Source organism: Ranitomeya imitator, chromosome 2 (genome assembly GCF_032444005.1).
Source record: "Ranitomeya imitator isolate aRanImi1 chromosome 2, aRanImi1.pri, whole genome shotgun sequence".
Classification (NCBI taxonomy): domain Eukaryota; kingdom Metazoa; phylum Chordata; class Amphibia; order Anura; family Dendrobatidae; genus Ranitomeya; species Ranitomeya imitator.
This window is the reverse complement of record NC_091283.1, coordinates 589,067,472-589,082,066: the sequence shown is the minus strand read 5'-3', so window position 1 is coordinate 589,082,066 and position 14,595 is coordinate 589,067,472. Positions and strand designations below refer to the sequence as shown.

The following is a 14,595-nucleotide window of genomic DNA, read 5'->3' as shown; positions in this document are numbered from 1 at the left end:
TATGATGGAGGAGGAGCTAACTTTTTTTTTTCAAGTTTACTTAGTGTCAGCCTCCTGGCGGCAGAAGCATACACCCACAGTCCTGTGTCCCCCAATGAGGCGAAGGAGAAAAATTGTGAGGAAAGTGGGGGGTTTGTCTTATAGTGCGAATACAGACTTACCGGTTGGTTGCGGCAGCGGTGTGTGGCAGCAGAGGTGTGGCGATGCTGAGGCACGGTGAACAGAACGGCGTGCACCTGAGCAGGGTCCCTTCCTCAGGTGGGGTGCCGACTGAGAGCAGAGCCGGGTGAATCACGGGTCTCTCGGTGGCGGTGGCCATCTTTCTGAGGCAGCGCGTGTGCAGATTGAGTTTTCTGCTTCCCGGGGCTTCAGGAAAATGGCTGTGGGAGACCGCGCATGTGCAGATTGAGATTGTGGTGGCCATTTTCCTGAAGCCGAGTTCACAGATTGAGATCTCGGCTTTAGGAAAATGGCTGCCGCAATCTCCATCTGCGCATGCACTGCCTCCGACTGCCATTTTCCTGAAGCCCCGGGAAGCAGAGTACGCAATCTGCGCATGCACGGCCTCAGGAAGATGGCCTCCACCACCGAGAAACCCATGATTAATTGCTCACCTTGGACACCGAGCCGCGGAGTCACCCTACCTGAGGAAGGGACCCTGCTCAGGTGCACGCCGTACCACCCACCGCGCCTCAGCATCACTGCACCTCTGCCGCCGCCACACCACTGCCGCAACCCCTCGTGGACACCAGGCCATGGTGTCGCCCACCTTAGCAGGAAGGAACCCTGCTAAAGTGCACTCCCCACAGCCCACACCGAACATCAGCACCAACGACACCGGACCGTATTTATCCTGAGGAAGGGACCATGCCTCCTGTGACCCTGCTGTACAACAGCCAGCCCTCAGGTACCTTAAATTCCGACAATAAGACGGACCCCCATCTTATAAAAATCTTTTTTTCTGCTATTTTCAACCCAAAATTTGGGGTGCATCTTATGGTCCGATGCGTCGTGTAGTCCAAAAAAATACGGTATTCATTTGGAAGCAGAATTAGATCATAACCATAATCCTACATTAACTTAAAAAAGACAAACCTGCATCATGCTTAGTAACAATAGTTCAGTACATAAGTTAATTAATAATTGTTAACATTATGCTGTTTTATAGCAATAACCAGATGTGCAGTAAATGGGAATTTATGAAATTCATTGCTGTCAGTGGATTTAGCACATGCAGAATTTTGGTACCATTTTTTTTCCTTGCTGCTGCTTTTTATTTCTTTTGTGTTCTTCAGTTTTCAGTGTTATTCCTACGTGAGTGAGGTTTGAAGGAATTCTGTTTTACTTTTACTACCAAATCTGAGAGCAGCATGGTGTAGACAGAGATCCTGATTCCAGCTTTGTATAACTTACTGATCTCTTTAGTGTCATGTTGATAAAATCACAGTTTTATCATCTGCAGATCAACCAGTTATCAGAATTATTATTATTATTATTTGTTATTATAGCACCATTTATTCCATGGCGCTTTACATGTGAGGAGGGGTATACATAATAAAAACAAGTACAATAATCTTAAACAATACAAGTCATAACTGGTACAGGAGGAGATAGGACCCTGCCCACGAGGGCTCACAATCTACAAGGGATGGGTGAGAATACAGTAGGTGAGGGTAGAGATGGTCATGCAGTGGTTTGGTGGATCAGTGGTTACTGCAGGTTGTAGGACTATCGGAAGAGGTAGAAATTCTTATCTCTGTATAAAGCCCACCCCCACCACTGATTGACAGCTTTTTTGTACAATGTGTATGGGCAGAAAACTGCCAATCAGTGGTGGGGATGGGGTTATACAGAGCTCATGAATATTTAGGACTAAATGGTAGAAGATTTACTAGTCCTCTAGTGATAATATTCAGCTGATAAAACAGTGATTTTATTAAAACTACAGCTAGCAACCCAGTGACATATCACTAGAGTGAGGGTCTCTGTCTCTACGTTATGCTGCTCTCAGATTAGGCGGAGAAAACCTGGTGACAGATTCCATTTAAGAATATTTTCAGATCTACTATATAATCGTCTAAGGGTCACTTCTGTCTTTCTGTCTGTCCTTCTGTCTGTCCTTCTGTCTTTCTGTCATGGATATTCATTGGTCGTGGCCTCTGTCTGTCATGGAATCCAAGTCGCTGATTGGTCATGGTAAAACGCCCACGACCATTGCCACGACCAATCAGTGACGGGCGCAGTCCGGTGGCAACATGGTCGCTCCTTCTCCCCTCCAGTCAGCGCTCACACAGGGTTAATGGCAGCGCTAATGGACCGCGTTATGTCGCGGTGTAACGCACTCCATTAACGCTGCTATTAACCCTGTGTGACCAACTTTTTACTATTGATGCTGCCTATGCAGCCTCAATAGTAAAAAGATCTAATGTTAAAAATAATAAAAAATCATCATATACTCACCTTCTGGCGCCTTTCCCGCTCCTCGCGATGCTCCGGTTACCGGTCCATGCATTGCGAACTCGCGAGATGATGATGTAGCGGTCTCGCGAGACCGCTACGTCATCATCTCGCAAGACCGCAATGCACTCTTGAGACCGGAGCGTGCGAGGAGCTTCGGTAAATGCTTCCTGGATCCAGGGGCCAACGGAAGGTGAGTATATCATTATTTTTTATTTTAATTCTTTTTTTTAACAGGGATATGATGCCCACATTGCTATATACTACGCGGGCTGTGCAATATACTACGCGGGCTGTGCAATATACTACGCGGGCTGGGCAATATACTTCGCGGGCTGTGCAATATACTATGCGGGCTGGGCAATATACTACGCGGGCTGGGCAATATACTACGCGGGCTGGGCAATATACTACGCGGGCTGGGCAATATACTACGCGAGCTGGGCAATATACTACGCGGGCTGGGCAATATACTACGTGGGCTGGGCAATATACTACGCGGGCTGGGCAATATACTACGCGGGCTGGGCAATATACTACGCGGGCTGGGCAATATACTACGCGGGTTGGGCAATATACTACGTGACTGGGCAATATACTACGTGACTGGGCAATATACTACATAGCTGGGCAATATACTACGTGACTGGGCAATATACTACGCGGGCTGTGCAATATACTACGCGGGCTGGGCAATATACTACGTGACTGGGCAATATACTACATGACTGGGCAATATACTATGTGACTGGGCAATATACTACGCGGGCTGTGCAATATACTACGCGGGCTGGGCAATATACTACGTGACTGGGCAATATACTACGTGACTGGGCAATATACTACATAGCTGGGCAATATACTACGTGACTGGGCAATATACTACGCGGGCTGTGCAATATACTACGCGGGCTGGGCAATATACTACGTGACTGGGCAATATACTATGTGGCTGGGCAATATACTACGTGGCTGGGCAATATAGTACGTGACTGGGTAATATACTATGTGGCTGGGCAATATACTACGTGGCTGGGCAATATAGTACGTGACTGGGTAATATACTACATCACTGGGCAATATACTACGTGACTGGGCAATATACTACGTGACTGGGCAATATAGTACGTGACTGGGTAATATACTATGTGGCTGGGCAATATAGTACGTGACTGGGCAATATACTACGTGACTGGGCAATATAGTACGTGACTAGGCAATATACTACGTGGACATGCATATTCTAGAATACCCGATGCGTTAGAATCGGGCCACCATCTAGTTATCAGATATTACTGTACAAGCACTAGTCATAGAGTCTTTTATATGCATGCTGTTGTTCATGAGAAGTACGTACAGTGCAGCTACAATCTAGAGCGATGTGACAAGCACTTTCATAAAGAGCCAATAAATGAATCATGTTCATTGATTTATTGGTGCTATAGCTATAACTCTTCCATACGGTCCCAAGAGAGGAAATGTTTTATGGTTTACTAGTCAAGTATTTTATTACTGATAAGCATGCATTGGCTGGTGTACACTAAAGGTACCTTCACACTAGACGATATCGCTAGCAATCCATGACGTTGCAGCGTCCTGGCTAGCGATATCGTTCAGTTTGACACGCAGCAGCGATCAGAATCCTGCTGTGATGTCGTTGGTCGGGGCTAGAGGGCCAGGAATTTCTTTGGTCGCTGGCTCTCCCGCTGACATCGCTGAATCGGCGTGTGTGACACCGATTCAGCGATGTCTTCGCTGGTAACCAGGGTAAACATCGGGTTACTAAGCGCAGGGCCGCACTTAGTAACCCGATGTTTACCCTGGTTACCATCCTAAAAGTAAAAAAAAACAAACACTTCATACTTACCTTCCGCTGTCTGTCCCCTGCCCTTTGCTTCTCTGCCCTGGCTATGAGCACAGCGGCCGGAAAGCAGAGCGGTGACGTCACCGCTCTGCTTTCCGGCTGCCCGACGCTCACAGCCAGTGCAGAGAAGCAGAGCGCCGGGGACAAACAGCGGAAGGTAAGTATGAAGTGTTTGTTTTTTTTACTTTTAGGATGGTAACCAGGGTAAACATCGGGTTACTAAGCGCGGCCCTGCGCTTAGTAACCCGATGTTTACCCTGGTTACCGGCATCGTTGGTCGCTGGAGAGCTGACTGTGTGACAGCTCTCCAGCGACCAAACAGCGACGCTGCAGCGATCCGGATCGTTGTCTGGATCGCTGCAGCGTCGTTTAGTGTGAAGGGGCCTTAAGTGTTCTGTACCTTTCATCATTGATGGTATATCACTCGGCTATGTAAGAAATATGTTGTTACTGATACAATGGCAGTTTAAAATTCCACTTTTTAGAAGATGCAATTAAGCTAAAAAATCATTGATAATCCCTCAAAAGGGTTAAACGTCTGAACATTATTTCTCCATTAAATTAAAGCCAATCATTGTACAGCACAGTCCAAAAAAAAGTGTGAGTTATAGACATGATTTGTCTTTCATGTACTGAATCTTACAATGGCATAGCCATATGTTTTCTGTGTCTAGTTAGTGGATCTATACTTGCCACATATACATTTATTTAGTAAATTAAGAGGTTAATTCATACTCGCATATGATTGGATACACTTGGTTTTAAATATGTGCCTATGGTTGAGCTTATTAGACTATGACTAAGGGAGCTGTGTATGCCAGAAACGCGTTAGTCTGTGGCCAATGCAGTTTGCTTTTTCTGGATTGTGTTAAGCGTTGTCAATCTGCAACAGAACTAGCACCGACAATTATAAGGGACACCCACAATTATAAAGTATTGATCACAAGTACTATATCCAGAGATGTGGTTAGCCTTCTCAACACCACTAGCCTCCCCATCTGACGCATTTAAAAATTGGAATCACTGCACCACTCTTTTAACTCCATTCTTCTTGTAAGCGACTCTGCCGGAGACCGGAAACAGACTTCCAAAACACTGGATAAATCCAAATAGTTTTAGATGCTGGATGCGTCAGTAGAAGTGTAGTGTGCTGCACAATGTTCCCCTATGGAATTTTTTTTTAAATTGAATATGGAAATAAAGCTTGGACGTTTGACCTTATGCTAATTTATCTCTGACTTCTGTGATGACTGCAATCCATGCAGATGTGCTGGTGTTGTCTCTTTATCTAAGTCCGAAATGGCCCACGCAATGCTTCTAACTATCCGATATTATTTTGGAGCACCGAGGCTTCCAAGCTATAAAGGAGATGCCCATGAACTAAGAGACTTCAGAGAAAAGATGCAGGTTGTGTTTAGACTTTATCCAGTGTCTACAGATCAGAAGGTGGATATATTAATCGGACAATTGAGTCGAGCGGCTCGGGAGTTGAAGTCCTGGTCCCAAACTGAGAAAAGAAATGTTGAATAAATCTTTGATAGACTGGGTGCCACCTTTGATACCAGTCCTATAATTAAAAATGTGGTTCTTTGGCAGAATACAGCAGCTTGATGAGTTACTCAGATTTTGCTATAAGCTTGCAAGAAGCACTGTATGCTATACGTCAGGTGGACCTCATGAAGTAATGAACGCAAGTATCGCCCTATAGAACCAGTTTAGGGAAGGAGCAAGGATAGAGTCTATCAAGACTCAACTGAGAATACTGTCCCTACAGAACACAGACAGCTCATGCTTAGACTTCAAGGAGATGGCTATTAGAGTCCTGGGAATAGAAGCAGGTTCCAGCCAAGTACCCACTTGCAACAGCCCATGTAATTACCAGCCTAAGAACCAAGTGAGTGTTTCCCTAGGCCAGAAAAAGCGCCACCAACTGGCCTCAATGAGACTTACCAATTGTAGTCAAGTTCAAGCCCATGATGTTGCAGGTGACTTGCATGAGCAAGTTGTAGAACTCACCAAGAAACTGACAGTGGTGTGTAAGGAGCTAAAAGATTTAAAACAATAGAAGTATCTGCAACCTGAAGACTACTGGTTTCACAGAGACAGATGTCGTTATGGCTCAAGAAAAAGTGGCTATGACAACCCTGGAAAAGAGCCCACAGATCAGTTTGACACTAAATGAAGACCTATTTGCAGGAAGTGCCTGAGAAGTGGTCACATTGAAAGGGAGTATCAACAGTTGTATGTAAAGCAATATGCCCATGTGTTTAGACAAGCTCCTCAGGCTGTATCTGTCCAGCAAGAACAACTGTTGCAAACTGACAGAGTCCAATGGATCCATAGTAAGAAAGACAGTAGAATACTGAATACTCTAAGGAACTGCCTCACTACAAGGATTGGACTCCACAAAGGCCAAGGCAACTACAGGAACATTGAGTTGAGTTGACTCTTGAGACAGTGAAAATGGCTATTCTTTGAAAGAGAACTGCTGGTTCGAAGAACCATTAACTTAACTACCCATGATCTAGTAATCCAGATAGTTGTAGCAAGGCAAGATGCCAACATTGTCTTTGAAGCCAATCATGACCAACCCAGACATTTTTGTTGCCACAAAACTGAGGCCTGTGTTCGAAAGAGATTCTATTGGATTGGGATGAGAAATGACATAGAAAGATAGTGTCGTGAATGTACCACTTGTACCTTGAGATGTGGCGAAAGTTCTGACCAGAAAGCATCGCTGCACCCAATAGTCACTCACAAGCTATTGGAGTTGGTTGCATTGGATCATGTGAAACTACAGGCTAGTGCAACTGGAGTCTCCTGTGCCCTAACTATCCTCAACCACTATACAAAATTTGCTATGGCAGTGCCAGTGAAAACAACAAGCTGTACAACCTCAACGGCTCCCATCCAGGTTTGGGAGCCCACACTCCTTCTGGAGACGTTCCCACAACATCAGGGCCCGTCCACACTGCCCAACAGTCCGTGGCAGCTTTTGTCCCCTCTGCCGGGGTACCCTCCGTTCCTGGCTGTGGAGAGCATCTTGCCCTGGGCAAGCCTGCCTGGGCACTGCCCTAAGAGTAGGAAGTGCTTTCCCTATAAGCCTGCTGTACAGCCTCCCTGCTAAACTCCTCCCAGCAAATTAACTCATTCTATCCCTGGTCTACTCATTCTATCCATGATCTAGACATATACAAAGGCAGTCACATTACACACTAATACGTTACACAACAGTATAAAACATTGGTGAGCCATTAGGGTGCCGCAGGGGACACGTGCTTGGTATATAGGAGAGAGGAGGCAATTGAGGGTCCCCGCCAACTCCTTACACATCAGAGTGTAACGGCCTGTGTGAGTGGATAAATCAGACTCTAATTGACCTGTTACTGCAGTACCGGCTCAGCAGAGAACTGATTGGCCAAACCTACTGCCAGAATTGGTCTATATCTACAATAACAATGTCCATTGATCCACAGGGTATATGCCTTATTACCTACTGTTTGGTAGACAAGGAAGACTACCAGTAGATGTTGCCTTGGACATGCGAGTTCCAGAAACAGTTAACCCTCTACCATATACTGATTTGGTTACAGAGCATCAGAGAAGACTAGAAGAAGCTAACATCGTTGTGGAAGAGAGAATGAAAGTCATTCATCAGAGACAAGAGAACCACAATTTGAATGCCAAAGCAAAACCCCTCACAGTCAGAGATCGAGTTTAGTCTAAGGAGAATCATTGCACCACCAAACTAGATGAGAAGTGGGAGCCTTGCCCATAAGTCATTCAAGCTATCACTTTGCCTGGAGTAGAAATCTACAGCATCTCTAAAGAGAATAAAGAGACCACCAAGTTGGTGCACTGTACAAAATTGAAGCTTTGCCTGACAGATGACGTCTGAGATCCCTCCAGAGATGACAGAAGATGAGATCGCCAAACATCTACACGATGACTTCAGAGCTGATCCCAAGGAGAATCCCACAGAAAGTGCCGTTCCAGGTGAGGAATTCCCTGATGAAAGGTCAGAGACAGTACAAGAATGTAAAGGTAGTATGTTTCCTATTGGATGGCCATTTGGTCTTTGTTTGCAGTGGTACATCCCACAACCTGATTACTATCACTTGTATATACTTGTTATATATACTTATATATACTTGTTATACTTGTATATACACACTTGTATACACTTGTTTATTCTCAGCCTCCCCCCACGGAGTGCATTGACACTGAATCCCTTGAAAATGAGCCCCCATCAGATATCACAAGTGACTCATTGAGGCAAGATACAGTACTTTGAATGACTGAGTTAGGCCGGGTTCACACTGCGTTACAGCAGCCCGTTCAACACATACGTTAAATGGGCTGCTGTAATGCAAGTGCCAACTTTGGCACATCGCTAGCGCAGATGGAGCATCTGCTAGCTCTATCTGCGCTAGCAGTGACGGACCTGGAAACGCTGCAGTCCGCGTCTCAGGTTCCGTCACTCAATGACGGCACATGGCTAGCGCACGCCCATTGTGGGTGCGCTAGCAATGCGTCCGACATTGGAGTCAATGGCGGCGCTAGCGGACTACGTTACCACCGCGTTATGCTGCGGTGTAACGTAGTCCGTCTAACGGACTGGGGGAACGCAGTGTGAACCCGGCCTTTATGCTTTATCCTATGTACTTTAATTGGGACTATTAAAAGAGAAAATTGCCCACTACAAGAGACTGTGATACAACAGCCCCCTATCCTTCATTTTCCTCATTTTTATGCAACGTTCAAGTGTCGTGCCTTTAAAGACTTTTGAATAATGTTATATTTGTTCCAGATTACAGCATTTATACGGAGACTCATGGACTCATTGCTAATATTTCATTGCTTGCATTTTATGTCTGTGTTTCTCTTATAGGTTGTTCTAGAACACAGTAAGAAGTTCCGGATTCATGGGACCTGCATATTTTGTTTTTTTAAGTGGGTGCATATGTAATGCCCCAAAGTTATAGTGTATATACCTTTAAGATGTCGCAGAGCTAGCAGCTACCTCATTAGGTTTGCATAACGTTCACATTTTCCTTTGCAGATAATGTACATTAGAACTCAATGCATAGAAGTGGTTTATATATGCATAGAGTCATGGACTTGTTATGTGCTGCTATCAGGAGGTTGTTAAGAGTTAACAAAGCAGCCCTGCTTTCCATATATGACCATAAGGTCACATGGTTGGACCACATGACCATATTCTGGCTTAGTACTGTTAGAGAAGGAGACATTTTGTGTGCACTTCTGTAAAGGAGAAACAACAGCCGCTGCTCAGATAGCTGTCCGATAAGGACTGTGCATTTAAGCAGAAGTTGAGACTCCGCAATCACTGCACCATTGTTATATCTGCATTACTATACCAGAAAGTAACTGTGATTGCTGCATTGGAATTGAATCTCTGTTACATCATTGTTTATCTGAATGTACCTGTGTATTCCTGCAACAAGTAAAGTTTATCAACAGCCCCTCTGGCCTCCCTGTTTTCTGGACTATTAGGAGTGCACCACATTACATCACACTACCAGGAAACAGAGGTTAAATACCATATATACTCGAGTATAAGCCCAGAATTTCAGCCTTTTTTTTTAGGCTGAAATTGCCCCTCTCGGCTTATACTCGAGTCATTCCCAGGGATCGGCAGGGGAGGGGGAGTGGCAGCTGTCTAATAATACCTGCTCCTGGCGTGGTCCCTGCACGTCACTGGTTCTCCAGGCGCTGACAGCTTCTTCCTGTATTGAGCAGTCACATGGTACCGCTTATTACAGTTATGAATATGGACCCGACTCCACTCTCATAGGGGTGGAGCCGCATATTCATTACAGTAATGAGCAGTACCATGTGACCGCTCAATACAGGAAGAAGCTGCCGGCCCTGGAGAACCAGGGACATCCAGGGACCGCGCTGGGAGCAGGTGAGTATGGTGGGGGCAGTGCACTATATTCACATGTTCCTCGTTCCACCGTCGGCGCTGCTGTGGCTTCTTCATCCTCTGCAGTGACGCTCAGGTCAGAGGGCGCGATGACGTGATTAGTGTGCGCCGCCCTCTAACTGAACGTCACTGCAGAGGACGGGAGGACACAGGGGCGGTCGGCGGTGGAACAGGAAAGGTGACTATAGCAAGTGCCGGGAGCCTGAGCGACGAGAGGTGAGTATGTGATTTTTATTTTTTTAAATCGCAGCAACAGCATATGGGGCAAATATCTCTATGGAGCATCTTATGGGGCTATGTGCAACGTTATATGAGGGCAAATATCTCTATGGAGCATCTTATGGGGCCATGTGCAGTATTATATGGGGCAAATATTTCTATGGAGCATCTTATGTTGCCATAATCAGCATTTGTGCAGCATTATATGGGGCAAATGTCTCTACGGAGAATCTTATGGGGCCATTATCAACATTTGTGCAGCATTATATGGGGCATATTTTAATATGGAGCATCTTATGGGGCCATGTGCAGCATTATATGGGGCAAATGTGTCGATTGAGCATCTTATGCGGTCATAATCAGCATTTGTGCAGCATTTTATGGGGCAAATGTCTGTATGGGGCCATGTGCAGCATTATATGGGGCAAATATCTCTATGGAGCATCTTATGGGGCCATATGCAGCGTTATGTGGGGCAAATATTTGTATGGAGAATCTTATGGGGCCATGTGCAGCATTATATGGGGGCAAATATCTCTATGGAGCATCTTATGGTGCCATAATCAGCATTTGGGCAGCATTATATCGGGCAAATGTCTCTATGGAGCATCTTATGGGGCCATAATCAGCATTTGTGCAGCGTTATATGGGGCAAGTGTGTCTATGGAGCATCTTATGGGGCCATAATCAGCATTTGTGCAGCATTATATGGGGCAAATGTCTGTATGGAGCATCTTATGGGGCCATAATCAGCATTTGTGCAGCATTATATGGGGCAAATGTCTCTATGGAGCATCTTATGGGGCCATAATCAGCATTTGTGCAGCATTATACGGGGCAAATGTCTCTACGGAGCATCTTATGGGGCCATTATCAACATTTGTGCAGCATTATATGGGGCATATTTTAATATGGAGCATCTTATGGGGCCATGTGCAGCATTATATGGGGCAAATGTGTCGATTGAGCATCTTATGCGGTCATAATCAGCATTTGTGCAGCATTTTATGGGGCAAATGTCTGTATGGGGCCATGTGCAGCATTATATGGGGCAAATATCTCTATGGAGCATCTTATGGGGCCATATGCAGCGTTATGTGGGGCAAATATTTGTATGGAGAATCTTATGGGGCCATGTGCAGCATTATATGGGGGCAAATATCTCTATGGAGCATCTTATGGTGCCATAATCAGCATTTGTGCAGCATTATATCGGGCAAATGTCTCTATGGAGCATCTTATGGGACCATTATCAACATTTTTGCAGCATTATATGGGGCATATTTTAAAATGGAGCATCTTACGGGGCCCTTCATAAACTGTATGGAGCATTATATGGGGCGTATTTTGTATGGAGCATTATATGGGGCCCCTGATTCAATATGGATATTCAAAAACACTTAACCTACTGATGTCTAAATTAATTTTACTTTTATTGGTACCTATTTTTATTTTTGACATTTACCAGTAGCTGCTGCATTTCCCACCCTAGGCTTATATTCGAGTGATTAAGTTTTCCCATTTTTTTGTGGCAAAATTAGTGGGGGGTCGGCCTATACTCGCGTATATACGGTAACTGCACCCTGGTGTCACAAACTTTGTTTTCTTTTATTTCGTCCCTGCCATAGTGAAGTGGTAACATCCGCACACCACATGATGCGTGACCTATGGCATAGTAGTGCATCTCGGCATTACAGTAGCAGCAAGGAAGTTTCAGTGGCGGTCCCGTTCAGGCTTTGAAAACTGTGAGGGTATGTGCACACATGTATGTGAGGGCTGCGGATTTTTCTGCAGCGGATTTGATAAATCCGCAGTGCAAAACCGCTGCGGTTTTTCCTGCGGATTTATCGCGATTTCTATTGCGGATTCCGCTGCGCGTTTACACCTGCAGTTTTATATTGGAGCAGGTGTAAACCCGCAGCGGAATCCGCACAAAGAATTGACATGCTGCGGAAAATAAAACGCTGTGTTTCCGCGCGTTTTTTTCCGCAGCATGTGCACTGCGGATTTCGTTTCCCATAGATTTACATTATACTGTAAACGCATGGGAAACTGCTGCGGACCCGCAGTTGCGGATACGCAGCAAAATCCGCAGCGTGTGCACATACCCTGAAGCGGCTAAAAAAAAGAAAAAAGACATCAAAGAATAATTTTCATGAAAACACTGGCGTTTTCATAAAGCATCTTGTGCTTAAAAAACAAAGCAGGTCTATGAGATACCATATGCCCATGTCCTTCCTTTTCAAACAAATCACAGAAAATGCAGTCAGGTAGTTCCCAGCCCTTGGTGCAGGGGTGTTGCCCCTTCGGAGCTTTACCGGACATTACTCCGCTCTTCCCGTATGCAGTGTCAGAAATGCTTATTGATAAGCAGGGTTTCAGGTAATGACAGACAAACCGGGATTACACAGCAATAATATTTTGGGTGCAACTATAGAACAGAAAGTCACAATTATCGCAAAAACTCGATCATGACGTAGTTTGCAACTTTGTTTCCTATACAGAAAACAATACAAAGCAATTTGCACATAATATCACGTTGCGGTAGCCCTAAACTAATTTTGACTGACCTGTGGGTTCACCATGGCCATGACTGGCTCCGCTCGCCTCCTTTCTTGCTGCTCTTCTACAAATGGGCGCTGCTGTACCAGGCAGGTAATGATGGGTGCCCTGACAGCTGGTGAAAAGAACTAAAGATTATCAGTGTGTATAAGGCCGTGTTTAGTATTCACCAAAAAATGGAAATCATGTAGAAAATCTAACTGTCGTGAACGCGCAAAATAGCGTCAGATGAACCCATTGACTGTTATGGGGCCCGATAGGTTGTCCATCATTTTACTGAAAATGACAGAACCTAATCTGTCTTGAGATTAAACAGAGTACGGTGGTTTTATGGATCACAGTATTTAGCTTGCAGTGAAATATTCATAGGACTTTACTCATTACCATACATAGAATAGATTAATATACTAATAGAATGGCTACACATTACCCTGTGTAAGCCCCCGCTGGTTGAGTACATGTACATAAGGCTATTGCATATGCTGTTATTATTTTTAAGTATGGTATTTTAGCAGCACAAAATTGTATGGTTGATATAATTATTACACAGGGTACATTTTTACGTATCTTCTATCTCTCACTATACAGGAAAGTATAATACAGCAATGATCTAGACTCTCTTTTCTTGATATTTTGCTGTCATTTCTTTTCCTGCTTATGTACCTGAGGCAGATGGTAAAAGTACGGTGCCATCGGTGGTCACTTGGCATAAATGGGCATCACTGTCCCCGTCACTTTTCACTTTGGCTGCTGATATATCCATAGCAGTGATTCCCCGATCAGAACACGCAACGCTTCAATTGCCCAAAAAAAAATCATAGGGGTTAAAGAAGATGGACAGAGATGAATAAGACATCCAGATTTCATTATGGGTAAGAAGTAATGTGATGGACAAGAAGATAAAATCCAATGTATCGATCAGAGAGATTAGAGTGGTATCGACACAAGACACATGCCTTTGTAGAATAATGAAGATGTATGCACTACGTTTACATTGCTTGCCATTTTGGAATGGTGCCCATCACTGCCCTGCCGAATCAATAAATCATAATTCCTGACATCTTGTACCTGTAAAATAACCAAAAGGAAGATGCTCCCCTCAGCAGAATGGATTTCTGTAATATCCAGCAGCAACATCCATGCTGGGAAGAGAGGACACATCAATGAATGAAATGGTTTTCTTGGTTTTGGGTGCCCACCTTTCTTGCTGCGATGGGGTATGGCAGTGAAGAGGTTAAATGCAGAGAATCCGACTTAATGTAATAACACCGCAGTTCTAACCGCAAACTGCAGGGAGCTTGTGCGCCTGCGCTACACCATTATGTGTGCAACACAAGGGGATCAGCCAGGGAAGACAGAAGAAGCTTTCAGAAGAGGGGGTGGAGATGTGAGCTGAGCTCCCAGTTACAGAAAGATGAAAAATTACATGCAGAATGGATCTTTAGCTATATGGTAATAAGCAAGTACCAGGGTTTAGATCATTACCATAGCACAGACAGATTGCTATATATTTTGTAACTCCATCATAAGCACAAGAATGATA

General features: G+C 44.7%; 1 protein-coding gene across 5 annotated transcripts in view; it reads right to left on the bottom strand.

Moving 5' to 3' along the window:
• L3MBTL1 (L3MBTL histone methyl-lysine binding protein 1) overlaps positions 1-14,386 on the bottom strand; it is a 70,039-nt gene extending 55,653 nt beyond the window's left edge. For 3 of the 5 annotated variants that reach the window (XM_069752314.1, XM_069752317.1, XM_069752316.1), the window contains exons 1-3: positions 14,121-14,384; positions 13,716-13,846; positions 13,061-13,167 (exon numbers count right to left, since the gene is read on the bottom strand). In XM_069752314.1, the coding sequence (XP_069608415.1) occupies positions 13,061-13,167; positions 13,716-13,815 (207 nt within the window). In that variant the 5' untranslated portion in view covers positions 13,816-13,846; positions 14,121-14,384. Of the gene's footprint in view, positions 1-13,060; positions 13,168-13,715; positions 13,875-14,120 lie in introns of those variants that run through there. The other 2 variants (XM_069752318.1, XM_069752315.1) reach the window with 2 other exon arrangements.
• Positions 14,387-14,595: the final 209 nt, after the last annotated feature.